General features: G+C 37.2%; 1 protein-coding gene across 2 annotated transcripts; it reads left to right on the forward strand.

Moving 5' to 3' along the window:
* The first annotated feature begins 106 nt into the window (after positions 1-106).
* On the forward strand, positions 107-13,419 carry LOC106066542 (putative ammonium transporter 1). 2 transcript variants are annotated; one of them, XM_056043317.1, is made up of 13 exons: positions 107-288; positions 1,968-2,152; positions 2,711-2,800; positions 3,896-4,123; positions 4,670-4,776; positions 4,926-5,063; positions 6,193-6,359; positions 6,646-6,709; positions 7,123-7,261; positions 8,332-8,426; positions 9,626-9,752; positions 10,499-10,606; positions 11,565-13,419. In XM_056043317.1, the coding sequence occupies exons 2-13, from the start codon at positions 2,032-2,034 to the stop codon at positions 12,281-12,283; spliced, it is 2,103 nt and encodes a 700-aa protein (XP_055899292.1). In that variant the 5' UTR covers positions 107-288; positions 1,968-2,031; the 3' UTR covers positions 12,284-13,419. The 2 variants fall into 2 exon arrangements, with proteins under 2 accessions (XP_055899292.1, XP_055899293.1); XM_056043318.1 differs by lacking the exon at positions 107-288 and having other exon boundaries at positions 2,011-2,152; positions 2,563-2,800.
* The last annotated feature ends 563 nt before the right edge of the window (positions 13,420-13,982 follow it).

The following is a 13,982-nucleotide window of genomic DNA, read 5'->3' on the forward strand; positions in this document are numbered from 1 at the left end:
CACCCATCTACCCAACCACTGTGTCGATCTACCCCCTTCTGGTCTTGTTTACCTTTTCTTCTGTCTCGCTCCAATGGTTCACGTTTGTTTGGGTCACTCGTGCACGTGACTGTGCGGAACCGGATCTGACTGGTACGTGTAGGCCTCCGTCACTGGAGCTTATATCACAAATTGACCACTTGTTCTGTGTCACTAGAGGTGGATTTAATTCACGAGTGTCCCCATTTGTGACACACAATTCTTAATCTCGCATTTTATTCCAGGAGTCCTGGTTGTGAGGTCTGATAAGTAAGTACATTTTATATGTAATTTTTTTTTCTGTGAGTTTCTCTATAGATATTTTTAATAATTAGCTATCTGTATTATCACTTCTATCTATCTATCTATCTATCTATCTATCTATCTATCTATCTATCTATCTATCTATCTATCTATCTATCTATCTATCTATCTATCTATCTATCTAATCAGTCTATCTTTCTATCTATCTGTCTAAATCTCAAATTATTATTCGTTATGTTTTGTAGATTACACTGGTAACATTTTGGTTTAGGAACTTAATTAATTTATTTTTTTTAGTTTTGCAAATTCAATTAATTCTGTCAGAAATAAGAGTATCCTCTTCATTTAACCCTTTCCAGACGTATTTTCTTAAATAAGTTGCCATTTGTTAAATTACTTTTTTAAAAAATAAGTAGGATAGATGTCAAAATGTTGTTGTTTTTTTTCATTCCTATTCTCACCACGTTCAAATTATAATGTCCGAATAATTTTTTAGCGTCTCCCAGATAAGAACAAAAGGCTGTATAATTAGTTTTGTGTTGTCCGTCTGTCTTGTTAAAATAGCAAAAACTAGAAAGGGCTATTGGAATTCTGATTTCACCATATTTCGTGGCTTGCAAGTTTTAGGTACAGAGGCTACTTTGTAAGCGAACCGATATATTTTGTAATTGATTATGCAATAAGTCAGTTCATAAAATACTCTTTTAAAACTATAAGGGAGAATTTTTTTAAAAATATCTTTAACATTTCTACATATATCAAATTTTGTTAATTATAAAAAAAATGTATATATATTGGTATGCTAGCAACTAACAGAACGTTTAGTTTCGCCTATAAAGACGAATAGTGCACATTACATATACATGCATTGCATAAAGTTTTCATTATAGAGAACAGATTTAATACACAGCGGTTGGTTAAGATCGCTGACTAGACCTGCTATTATCTTGCTGCAATGCTACTTGTATCAATCGCAACGAGACCATGGCCTTAATATTTCTTGTATTCTACATCTATATATTTTGCAAAACAAGTTTTAATTATAACAACTTTGAATATTACATTGCCTTTAAGTATCAATAAAAATATTCTTTATTATCCATATGGAAGTTAGTCTTACAATTTGTGCATTACACCAAACAAAACATAATTATAGAAGTATCATCTCGTTCTTATTAGTACTATTATCTTAATTGCACGGGCCCTATTTGAATGTAGGCATTTACTGTGGTATGGAGTAATGTAGAACTAGAACCAATTAATGAAAACTAGACAAGGGCTTGAATAATCATTTGCCGTTGCGGACACGTCAGGGCCGCCTCTGAGTTTGGTAACACGAACTCGTGTAATCTTGTTTTATTTTAAATCTAGTGAAAAGTAAAAAGCGTGAAAATACGTTTTCGTACAATTTCAGAAAACTCAAAGTGTGGGAACCAATTTTTAATTATGATTTTACCGTTTCAAGTTTGTCCGTCCGTCTGCTAAAAATCTAGTACACACCAATGCTTCAACTTTTCATTCTCGGATCTAATTGAAACTTTGCACTATATTTATTGTCAATGACAACACATAAATAAAACAAAAGTTAATAAGATGTAATTTTGTTCTATAGGGACTCTTTTTAAGACTAATTAAGAGAATTATTGTGATTTGGACTGTTTATAATGCATACAATTTGTCTACAGCTTCACAGGCACTTGTCATTGTGCTTACCGCAACAACCCCAGCTCTCTCTGCAGACGTCCAGCTATGCTGCCAATCAACTCCACTCTTGTGATGGCTAACAACACGGTCTATGTGGATGGCAACTCAACGCCGGCCCATTACGCTGACCAGCTGTACTTGCTGACCTTCGGCATCATGATAGTTTGTATGTACATGACAATTTGACCATTATAAATGTTAAAAAAATTATTATACAAAGCTCATTTTCTTGTACAAGTAAAATTATTCCTTTTTGTGCTTGGGGAAGTGGAAAATGTTTATTCCTGTCTTTAAAGAGACACATCAAAGTAAATTAACTTTTGAAGAATAGATCTAGAGATTCTTACTTAAGCCAAACGCTATAACAAAAAAAAAAAATCCTTTTATAGCATTTAAGGGGAAGCTAAGAGGCCTTATTATAAACATTGTCAATTCTAACAAATACTCACAAATTGAAGACTAACATTATGTCAGTGATAACCGCTATAACACAATCAGTGTCGCTTATGGAGCTAACAAGCACATGTGAAGATATTTGTTTATATTTGTATTACCATTATATATTTCATCTTCCAGTGTTCAGCTGTTTATACGGTGGACGGTGCAGTTCATTCAATGCTCGGATGACAATGGAATACTATCACTTGTATGTATTATAACTTTTATGTGACCAGGTGGTTTGTACCCAGAAATGTCAACAGAAATTCTAATTTCCCTTTCGCAGTTATGGATGTCGGCTTTGGACTTCTGGAAGCAGGCAGCGTGAGAACTAAGAACACCACGCACATCTTAGTGAAGAATATTCTAGATTCGCGTAAGTCATTGCTATTGTTAAATTAACTTCCTCTGGTCTACAAGCTATTGAGTAGAAAGAAATTGTTAAAAAGCAGGGTGTCGTGTGGCCGGCACAATGACCAACCGTATTTACTTTCCCCCAACTAAAGTCAGAGTTGGGTGGACTCAGTGGTGCCCTAAGAGGTCCGAGATTCGAATCAAGGACCCATTGTTCGGAAGCCAAGCGCTTAACCTCTCAGCCACCGGGCTTGTTCTCGGACATGGCCTAAAGTGTCCCGATGTGCCAAAAAAAGCTCAAAACCCGGGTTTGTTCAACCCTAACAATATACAAATCAATTTCCTACTCTACAAGTTATGAACCATGACAGTACATAAGTACTTCTGTAAGGGACACTATCGTCGTAAGGTTATCTTTTACATTAGCAAGACGTTTTGTAGAACGAGTCTAATTTTCGTCGTACAAAAGTCGGCCACAGAACGGTTTAGGGGGAACAATTTCATCATTTTAAATTGAGAAAAGCGGGTAGAATAGCGTTGTTGGCTCGGTGTTGAAATGTCTTCTTTACAGAAAATCAAATCTTTCCCTTATTTCAAAGATGGAACTATGTATTTCTTAGTGATAATAATAATGAGTATCAATAAAGATTGATAATTACATTGCAATGCCTTCTCCCTTGCAGTTTGATAAAAGTTGTACACTAATACATGTTCAGAGGACATGTGGGCTTCAGAAAGTTTTTGTACTGACTTGAGACTCACAGCAAACACATTTAGAGTTAAATCAGAAATATTATAGTCGGGACTATTAAAGTTCCCCTTTCAGACCTTGTGGTCTATAGAGCAGATGATGTAAAGGTCATCTGATTCTGTGACCTACAGTTAACATGTGGCCAGCACAACGACCAACCGCCTTTACATTAATGTCAGGTACCCATTAAAGGTGGACTCAGAAGATCCAGAAATAAAAAATCCCAGTCTTCACCAGGATTCGAACCCCAGACCCCGGTTCGGAAGTCAAGCTCAGTCACCGCGCCTAGTCGAGACTAGAGATAGAAATATTTATGCCATTTTAAACCTATTTCTAAGATTATTATTGTTTTTTTTTTATTGACAGTGTTGGCTGGCATTGCCTTTTGGCTGTTTGGCTACGCTCTGGCTTTTGGGAAAGGCAACGGCTTCATTGGCTGGACCAACTGGGCCATGGCTGAGATCAAGGACACCGAAATATCCTTCGCTGTTTACCAAATCATGTTTGCTTCTACGGCGACGACCATCGTGGCCGGAGCCGTGTCGGAACGCTGCGAGTTTGTCGCTTACCTTATCTACAGCTTTCTTCTGACAGGTAATGTGATCGATAAACATAGACGAGTGATTCTAAACTTAAGGCTCGCGGGAAACATTTCCTGCTCTTGGCGTGGTGCTTTCTGGCACCAACGAACCTCTGCCCATAGAGAATTAGTCCTATTTGTGGCGGTGATACGGTCCAAGAAAAAAGTTTGTTACTGTGTATTTTGTATCAACACAAAATGTCTTAACAACATATAAACAGCATTATATAACAAATATGGCGGCGAATAAAAGATTGTTAAACTATGCCTAGAAACAAGAAAATGAATCTGGTAAAACTTGTACAATGTTGCTCACATTTTAAGTACAGAAATGAAGCCATTTTCCGACGCAAATAGTCAGAATATTAAATGGAAGTTTCTAATAAAATAATTTTAGGTCGATTTCATGTCGTTTTTGTACCTTATCATGTGGTCGAATTAAGTTGAACATCACTGGTTTAGACCACTGAGAAAAAAAAAAAGGTCATGTTATGAATCAACCCAAAAGATTTGCTTGAAAAGAAATGTTTTCACTTGTAAATTTTTTTAAATTTTCACAGCATTTATCTACCCTGTTGTCGCCCACTGGGGGTGGTCTTATGAGGGGTGGCTCGTCAACGGACACGACTTCGTCATAGATGGACAGACAGTGACCATCAAATACGAGGTAAGACATTGTGGACGTTTCATTAGTAGCTGGTCAGGTTTGGGCATGTAAACTAGTATTAAGGTCATTATCACATTTGTTATTGTCAAAAATTATTTTACCTCTTTACTTTGTTAATAATAGAAGTTTCGATTGCAAAAACATTACAGGATTTTGGTGGCAGCAGCGTGGTCCACTTGGTTGGAGGTACGGCAGCATTTGTTGCCACTTGTTTCTTAGGGCCTCGTATTGGAAGATTTCACAAAGAAACAGGAAAACCTATTCACATAGAGGGCCACTCTGTAGCTGTAAGTATATATGCGAGTCTTTCTTAGTTTGAGGACTTAACATTTTTAAAAATTTGGCATAAAAGGTAGCGGATGAGAAACAAAAATGGGATATTCAATTAAATGTTGATACGACAATAACTTAAGTGTAATAATGGTTAAGTCGTAAGGGAAATGTCTCTTTAAGCAGGTATTTTTTGTGTTAAAATCGGATTTATAAAGAAAATAGTGCCTGGATATAATAAACATAAAGACAGCACTGGGGACCAAAAATTGAACAATCTGAAAGATTATTTTCTTTGTGGGATCTAGATGGTCTTTTTTTCCTTCTTGGTACTGCGTTGCTTTTTAAGTTTTCAGTGTCTGAGGTTTGCCATTGGTCAGATAAAAAAAACTTCCAATTTCAGACCTTGTGATCTATTGGGCAGATGATGTAAAGGTAATCTGTTTCGGTGGCCCACGATTTATGAAGGTGTTATGTGGCCAGCACAACAACCAACCGCCTTTGCTTTTCCTGTGACGAGCTATCGGAAGAGGTCGGTCAGTCAGTCGCTAGTCATCAGTTCCATATGCTAGGACAAATATGTACAAATGCTCCTTCTTCCCTAGTGCTATTAGAGCATGGAATGGGTTGCCTGAGCCAGCCAGGAAAACCAGTGACTTGGCAGAATTTAAGTCATTGGTTAACTGTTTAACATGCATGACTAGATGCATGACGTGTAGGACGTAATCTTTTTTTTTTTGTTGAAGTAACGTCTGTATTTTATAAGATTAATGTGCTTTTGCTTTTTATGGATCGACTGCGATTTCACAGTCACATTTCAACATTATTTTACATCGGCAACTCATCATTAGGATTGATATTTTGTATCAGTTTCTTGAACGGAACTTAAAAGAATTAAAGAAAATGATATTCAACGCTGTTTCTTAAGTGTATCCAAGGAGTGAGTTGTAATAGATTTAGGGGCACCTCCGAATCCGTATGTCATGATTGAGACAACACAAGGCTCTCTCCAACATAACATCGTGACAAATGGACCATACAGACGATTCCTGCTCATGCTATTAGCTCCTATGACTGCTTCAGTGAGGGCGCACCGAACCTCTGCTATCGATTCTTAAAACGCATTGATTCTATGATTTATTTCAGCTTTGCACCGTTGGCATATTTGTGCTTCTGTTTGGGTTTATGGCCCTGAACGCTGGCTCGCAACATCATATCACCTACCCAGGAGACGCCCCTGCTATTAGCCTTGCTGTTTTGAACACGCTGATATCTGCCAGCGTCGGAGGTGTGGCCTCCCTATTGACACACAGGTAATGGCGCCCTTCATTTTCTAACAGTTAGCATAGAATTAGGATTTCAATGTTCGTATCTGATATGTATCTACTACAGAAACAGCATGTCATTGAATACTCTGTTTAACGGCGTCACATTTGAAATGTTTAGTTCTTATAGCAATAGACATGACGTAGTGGCATTATTCGGTCAATAGTAAAATCATAGCCATCACGGCAATTTTGAATTTGAAATTCCACAATAAATGTGTTAATACCATGAATATACACTGTAAAATTTCTTCTTTTTTTTTTTTTTTCAAAGATTTGGCATATTCGGCAATAGTTGGAGTTTGCATGGAGTTATCAACGGAGCCTTTGTTGGCATGGTATTAGATTTTTTTTATTTGAGCTTCTAGCGTAAACCTTTTTTATTTCATAACACTATTTAACTTAATTATATTGTTTAAATCAATAGCTATAAAATGCTAATAATACTAGCCTCAGTAACACAGGCCCTCCCCCCCCCCACTTGGTAAACGTTATAAAGATCAACTAAGGCGCCATTTTGCCCATAGAAGAAAGTAGCTGGCAGCAGATGGCCTCGGAAAGAGACAGAGAGCTCTCGTGAAGGCTGTGAGACACAATTTCACTGAAGTCCAATGAAAAGCCCCTATAGAAGACATGCACATAAGTCGTAAAGAAAACTCCCTCAACCGAATTCCCCTCAGTACCTACCACCTGTACAAGTTGCTCTCAATTCATAATTTTTAATCCCCAAACACGTATCTTCATTACACAGGTGTCTATCTGTGGAGGCTGCAACAACGTCCGCCCTTGGGGCGCCGCCGTGGTGGGACTTGTGGCCAGTTTCATCATGAAAGGCATTGAACTCCTGTTGCTTAGGTACAAAATCGATGATCCTCTGAACGCCTGTGGAAGTAAGTCTTTGATATCTTGTCTTAATGTATACATTGAATCTTGAATGACAATAACGATGGCAAGTCTATAACGAATAAGAAATAGCAATTAATTATAATTAGAGCTTGGTGGACACATAGGCGTCCTAAAGATCCGAAATTAAAAATCCCAGTCTTCATCAGGATTCGAACCCGGGATCCCTCGGTTCGGAAGCCAAGCGTTTAATCACTCAGCCTCCACGCCATTTAAGCTTATAGGTTAGGTCTTACCAGCTACAGAAGGCGCATTTCTTATTCCTTATGCTAGGAAACATTCAAGTGCTCCTTTTTTCCCCTAGTGCTATAGTAGATGTCTGAATCAGCGACGAAAATCAATGACTTAGGAGTTAAAGTCTGTAATTCTAATTAAAATGCATGACTAGATTATCACATGGATAAGCGTAGGACGTAATTATTACCCTCTCTTATAAGAAACGTGTGCAAACATCATTAAAAAAGCATCAAAAATTACACTCACAACATTACCACATTTAAAGGAACTTTTTGAACAAACGTGCCTAAGAAAAATCGAAAAAATCTTGGAAGACAACGGCCACCCGCTCCATCAGAACTACGCCAGGTCGTCGCGAAGTGGGCGACTGCTGTCAATCAAAACAAGAACGGAGCGGTACAAAAACTCGTTCGTACCTCACTCGGTCAGACTCTATCACCGCCACTCATTGATCAGGGAACATGAAATGCACCAAGATACCTGTGTGTAGTCGCTGAATGAACTCTTTATGTTGTCTGTTGTATTTATGTGTATTTTTCTGTTGTGTTGTCTTTATATGAGAAACGAGTCCTTGTAATCACAACAAATTTCCGTAAGGATCAATAAAGCAGTCTTAGTCTTAGTCTTAGTCTTAGTCAATTGATAAGAGAAGTTACAGAAGTCCTGCAAGATGAAAACTTTAGTTTCCCGCAATGAGTTTACTAAAGACCGGATCATATTTTAAAGTTTTTCTTTTTCATTTCGTCCATATCTTCCTTCTGATTGTGTTTGTTTTTGATACTTTGTACTTAACACTAATATTTTGTTTCTTTCCAAACAGTTCATTTCGGAGGGGGCTCATGGGGCGCTATAAGTCTGGCATTTCTGAAGTACGACACGGGTATTTTCTTTACTTGGTCTCAACGATCTGGAGCTGTGAGTTCAAAGCGTCTTAAAGGGAAACGCCGATGGTTTTTCAAATTTGAATTATTGACATATTTAAATTATGCGTAAAAAGTTGTAATAGTAAACTGTTTACCATTTTTTATTTAAATGCTTAGAAACATTTATATTTAATAAATAAGACACTAAATTCTTGACATCTCCAAAAAAAAAAGGGGTACATTGAGATTTTGTTTTAAGGTTAGGCATACGTCACTTCCCTCAACAATACTGAAAAGGAAACTAGATTTAACCAATCGTATCGCTTCATTCTTACAGTAGCTGTTAGGCTGTTAGGCTTAGTGACGGCCTAGTCCTGAGCTATGGTACAGTTATATATAGATATAGATAGATTTAAAAGCATTAGGATAACCAACTCGAGAAAAAAAGTAACATTTTCATCTAAGCCTCTTCCTGTCCCAAGAAGTAAATATATCGTGTGTCTCATTCGAACAAACTGGTTAGTGTAAGGCTAGTCTAGACTACTTGTAGTCGGTCATGACAAGACAACCAAGCTATAGTTTGTTGTGTGTTGAGTGGTCGGGCGATAAAATTCACCTTGCCGCGGTTAGTCAAGCTTGTAAATCTACTTTTAAAACGCATTTATTCTTTAATTATAAGATCTAGATCTAACTGCATAGGAGAAGATATATATCTCTTACCAGAATGTTAACTTTGCTGTACGGTTTTCCGTTATACAATAAGTCAATAGATTAAATTAATAGGTTTGTGTGAAACCCGATGAAAGTCTGACCGTTCTGGATGCGCAGGAAAATTACGTCAGAAAAACATCAATTACTAAGTTATTATAGCAAATAAAAAATAGAATAATATATTTATTATCTGTAAATCAAAACACATATTATATCAAAAATTCTCAAAACCATTGGAGTTTCCCTTTAAACACACTTTTAGTTTATATTTATGCACAACTATGTTAAACTTTTATATTACAATTTCTTTTTTGTAGAAATAAAAAGGATAATTAATTCTTCATAGTAGGAGTTTGTTACAAGATTTGAAAACAAAACAGATATTAATGATACCTAAGAGAAACGATGATTTCTCGCCAGTAACTTCCATTGGCAATACCTCATTGCTCGAGCCTTCCATGATAGACTTCTCAGATAAAATTATTTTTGAAATGTTCACAATTTGGGAAACGATTATTATCATGTTTCTTGTTTCAACAGATGCTAGCGTGGCAGTTTGCTGGAGTGTTGTCCATCATCACCTGGACTGGAACATTGGCTGTTTTAGTTTTCGGCGCCCTCAAATTTTTCGGCATATTTCGAGTCCCAGAAGAAGTGGAAATTAAAGGTAACCAAACCATGGCGCGGTGTCAGGAGGAGGTGGGGGTTGCTTGGGATAAGAATAGAGTGTTGAAAAGAGATCAGATGACCCCAACATCCGCTCAATAGATTGCAAGGTCATATATGAGGTACTATGGGATAGGCATCAATTAATGGAAGGACCCAATCTTTGCAATCTCATTGAGAACTGGCAATGGACATAGCTTAATGGCATGAAGTTAGAGAAGAATGAACACTGGTGCCCCAATGTCACTGATATATGGGATGGCTGCCTGGTCATGCGGTTTGCACGCTGGACTGTCGTTCAGATTCATAGATGGTCTTGGGGTCAAACCCTGCCCGCTCCCATCCCCCGTCGTCCTGCGAGAGGTTTGGACTAGGAAGTAGTTATCTTTAACTCTGAAGGAACATCCGAAACATATAAAACAAAACATGTTACAAACATATATGTAGCAAGTTGAAATAATTTGAACTATTTCGTCTGTGACACTTAAATTGTATGGGATAGAAAAAGGAAAAGAGCATTTAAAATATATTGAAATACAATTCTAAAAGAAATATAATTAGAATAAAATTTTGAACAGAATCATCTCGTCGATATAACTTTGCTTTTGTTTAGGAAAGATGTGTGTAGAATACTAGTGTACGGTTAGTTCTGAACTAAAATGACATATGAAGTGAAGTATTTATAAGACCCTTATGTGTATCTATAAAAGACGGACGTCTTCTAATGTCTTTCAACGTTATTTTTAGGTCTTGACGTCACACGGCACAAGCAGCACGCCTACCCAATAGAGCTCCATGGTCAGCTGCACATCATGTCAGTTGGGGAGCACACAAAGGTCTTGGCTCTAGAACAAGGTAACTGGGGCTCTCATTATATTCTGTAGTGTTACTACTAGCTAGATATATGTCAGGTGCATTAACAAAGAAAAGCTGACCAGCTGTCACATAAGTGATATAGATCATAAACACTTTTGCAAATTTAATGTTCCACATTTATGAGATAGTGCAGATGTCTCTTCTTACGCCCATTAGCGAGTCTGTTAAAATACCAAAAAATTGAAGTCATTCAATCATAAAACAACGAACTAAAACTTACAAATACAAAAAAAAAAACAAAAAAAAACTCAACCTAATAAACCGCTTAGAAAGACACAAAGATCAAGGCACATTTCTTACTCGTGTCGTAGCAAGGTAGGGGGGGGGGTGTCCAAAGTCGAATTTACCCCAAGGACCCCTCAATGTAATTATTTTTTTTTTACATTAATATAAAAAATTACGTCACTGTCATGTAATCTTGTTATTCACGTGGAGTAAAAAAAAAGTACTAGGCTGCTTTAATCCACATGTTATAAACGCCTTTGCTGCACAGAAAGCACAACGTGAGGCGATATGAATTGAGATTTGTCACTTGTGCTTTATCTCGCCAATAAACAAAGGTATTATTCATTAAAATTCACTATTTTTGTTTATTTTACTTATATACTTTACCAGTTGGATATAAATACATTATCCCGTGTCATAATGCAGAGGCCCCTAAAAAAGGTCACCCCCCCCGTACCCCCAAGTCCCTAAATACGCCACTGTATTCCATGTAAGTGCACATTCGTACAAGAACTTATTCTTCTCTGGTGCCATGACAGAATAGAACGAGTTGCCTGAATCAGCCATGAAAACCAATGACTTAGCAAAGTTTAAGTCTCTAACATGTACGACTAGGTGTATTGGCTTAGAAACGAATTATCTTCTTCTTTTTTTTTTGGAAGAGATGTTTGTTATTTAAAAGATATTTTAAAACTTGTGTTGTCTCTTTCAGGTTATGGGCATCAGGTGTTCGTGTCGAACGACGACGATAAGAGCATCCAGTCCAACATTCGAGCTTTAACTCCAGTGCCCTCGATGGTGGGAATGGATACTGAAAAGCATCCCAGCTCCCTGCTGGCTATTGAGTCTGCACCACCTGTAGTTGAAATGGACAGTGATAAGCACCCGGGTATACATTTAGCCATTGAGTCTGCGCCATCAACAGTCAGAGAGAACGCAAGTAACAAACATCCTCACTTTTACCTCTCCGTTGAGACAGCAACGTCTGGGATTGAACGAAAACTCTCCAGCACCATTCTAGCAATAGAATCCACATCAACGAACCATGCAGCGGACCACGAGACCCACACCAACACCATCATAGTTATTGATCAAGCATCCTCGATTGACATCGAGAACAAACGGCCCCACTTCTACATTACGAATGACTGCAACTGCACATCTTCAGTAGTTGAAATAGAATGCAAGAACTGCCACAACAACTTTCTGTCTAATAGATCTATGCCAACGATTGTTGAAATAGAAAATGACTCCCAGAGCTCCTTGCTGGCAATAGAATCATCCTCATCACTGGGAGAAAGAGACCATTATAAAGTTTCAAAAAGCTTTTCTTGTCCTCGAATAAATGTGGAGAATGTTGATTATATAAATAACGAAGACTCTGGCATTGAACTCGCGACATTTGGTGAAGAGCAGAGATTGATGAAATGACAAAAACTTCTCCATGATCTGAATCAATGTCCATGCCCCAATGACGACACGGAAACACAATACTCTGGGATTGACTCAATGATCGAAATCCGCTTCGATACGGCAACTGACAAAAACCTAATCAGAGGAGAGAACCAAGCGACAATTTTTCTGAATGAGTTCTCCGAATCTCTAAAAGTACCAGTAAGCTCTGAGCTTAGGTTTAACTCCGGAACTGAGGAGGCATCGGGCGCTTGCAGGAGACCGGAGATTTCAGCAACCCTTGCGAACGACTTCTCCGGAGCATTGGAAGGGCACACCCAGATCGATTTGTTGGGATCAAGAAGTGAGTTCGCTGTCAAAGATTTAAGAGAAATCAACATAGTCAAGGCACTGAATGAAAGGCCCTCTGAAGCATTGGAAGTGCTTACAGACAAAGCACAAGTCGGAACAGACTATGATTGCTCAGCTGACGGTGACAGGTTTGAGAAAAAATACTTGGCTTAAGACTCTGCTAGAGATGGTATGCAGTTAGTAATCAGTCTTGGTTTACTTTGCTTAAAATAGAAAGTTTGAATAGCTTCCGATCAATAAGATCTCTAACATTCCAACAAGGATTCCTAAAAGATTGGGAAATTTTAAGAGATTTTCTGCCCTTGTTCTGTTTTTAACATGGTCTGCCAGTCTAAATATGGATGTATTCTTTTTTATTTATTCCCTTCATTTTATCTTTTTATTTCTTTTTAATGGCTTAACATAAAAAAGGGTGTAACTTTTTTTTTAAGAATCTTGTATTTTGAATCTTTTATAATCTTATATTTCTTATATAATATAAAACCAATTATTTTAAATTGTACGATGTACATTTATTTACTTTTATTATAACATTGGTGGCAGTTTTACACTTATCATTATAGAATACTTACTTATAGTTGTTTTAGAAGACAATGAAGTTAATGGTTGGGGGGGGCCAACTACCACAGAACACGTGCACACGTCTGTTTGTTTAAATTAACGACGCGCGCGTTTTTTTTTTGTTTTTTTTTTAGACGTAACTAAGCACTGTAATTAATTTCATGTCTAAAATTTTAATATAAATGATTGTTTAAAAAAAGGCTTAGATTTGTATAGGAAGGAAATAAATCGTGCAATCTGAAGCCTGTGTTTTTATTCTTAGTTTTGTTAAGTGTGACCATTTGTGTGAGTACTAAACCATCAGATTACTTGTTTTATATTGAGACAGAAGATATTTTCTTTCTGGATTGGATCTAATTCCGGGTGTTCAAATTAAATGTTAAAGACGAGGAACGGAAGGTACGGTTTATGACATGATAGTACTGGCGATGTTTTGTTAAAACAAAAAGAAAACTTGCTTGTTGTCCTAGATGAAAGACATTATCAAATCGATAGAAAAAATATAAATGCACGGAGATTTAAACAACAGTGAACAAGCGACGTTTCCTTGTCTTATCAACCTACAGAGATGTCTGCAAGCGAGACATGAGAACCACGGGCACCGACCAAAGTATATATATATATATATGAATATAATATAAAGAGAAACATTTAAACATTCAAACCGTATAAGTGTAGTTCTATCAATTAGCGTGGATCAGTCATGTAATTAATCTAGACTGACAATAATACATCTGTGCGGTTAGAAATATTTTTACAAAGCTTAAATCAACTCTGTGTCTGTCTGTCTGGTAAAAAGTTTGCA

Source organism: Biomphalaria glabrata, chromosome 10 (assembly GCF_947242115.1).
Source record: "Biomphalaria glabrata chromosome 10, xgBioGlab47.1, whole genome shotgun sequence".
In the NCBI taxonomy this organism is placed as follows: domain Eukaryota; kingdom Metazoa; phylum Mollusca; class Gastropoda; family Planorbidae; genus Biomphalaria; species Biomphalaria glabrata.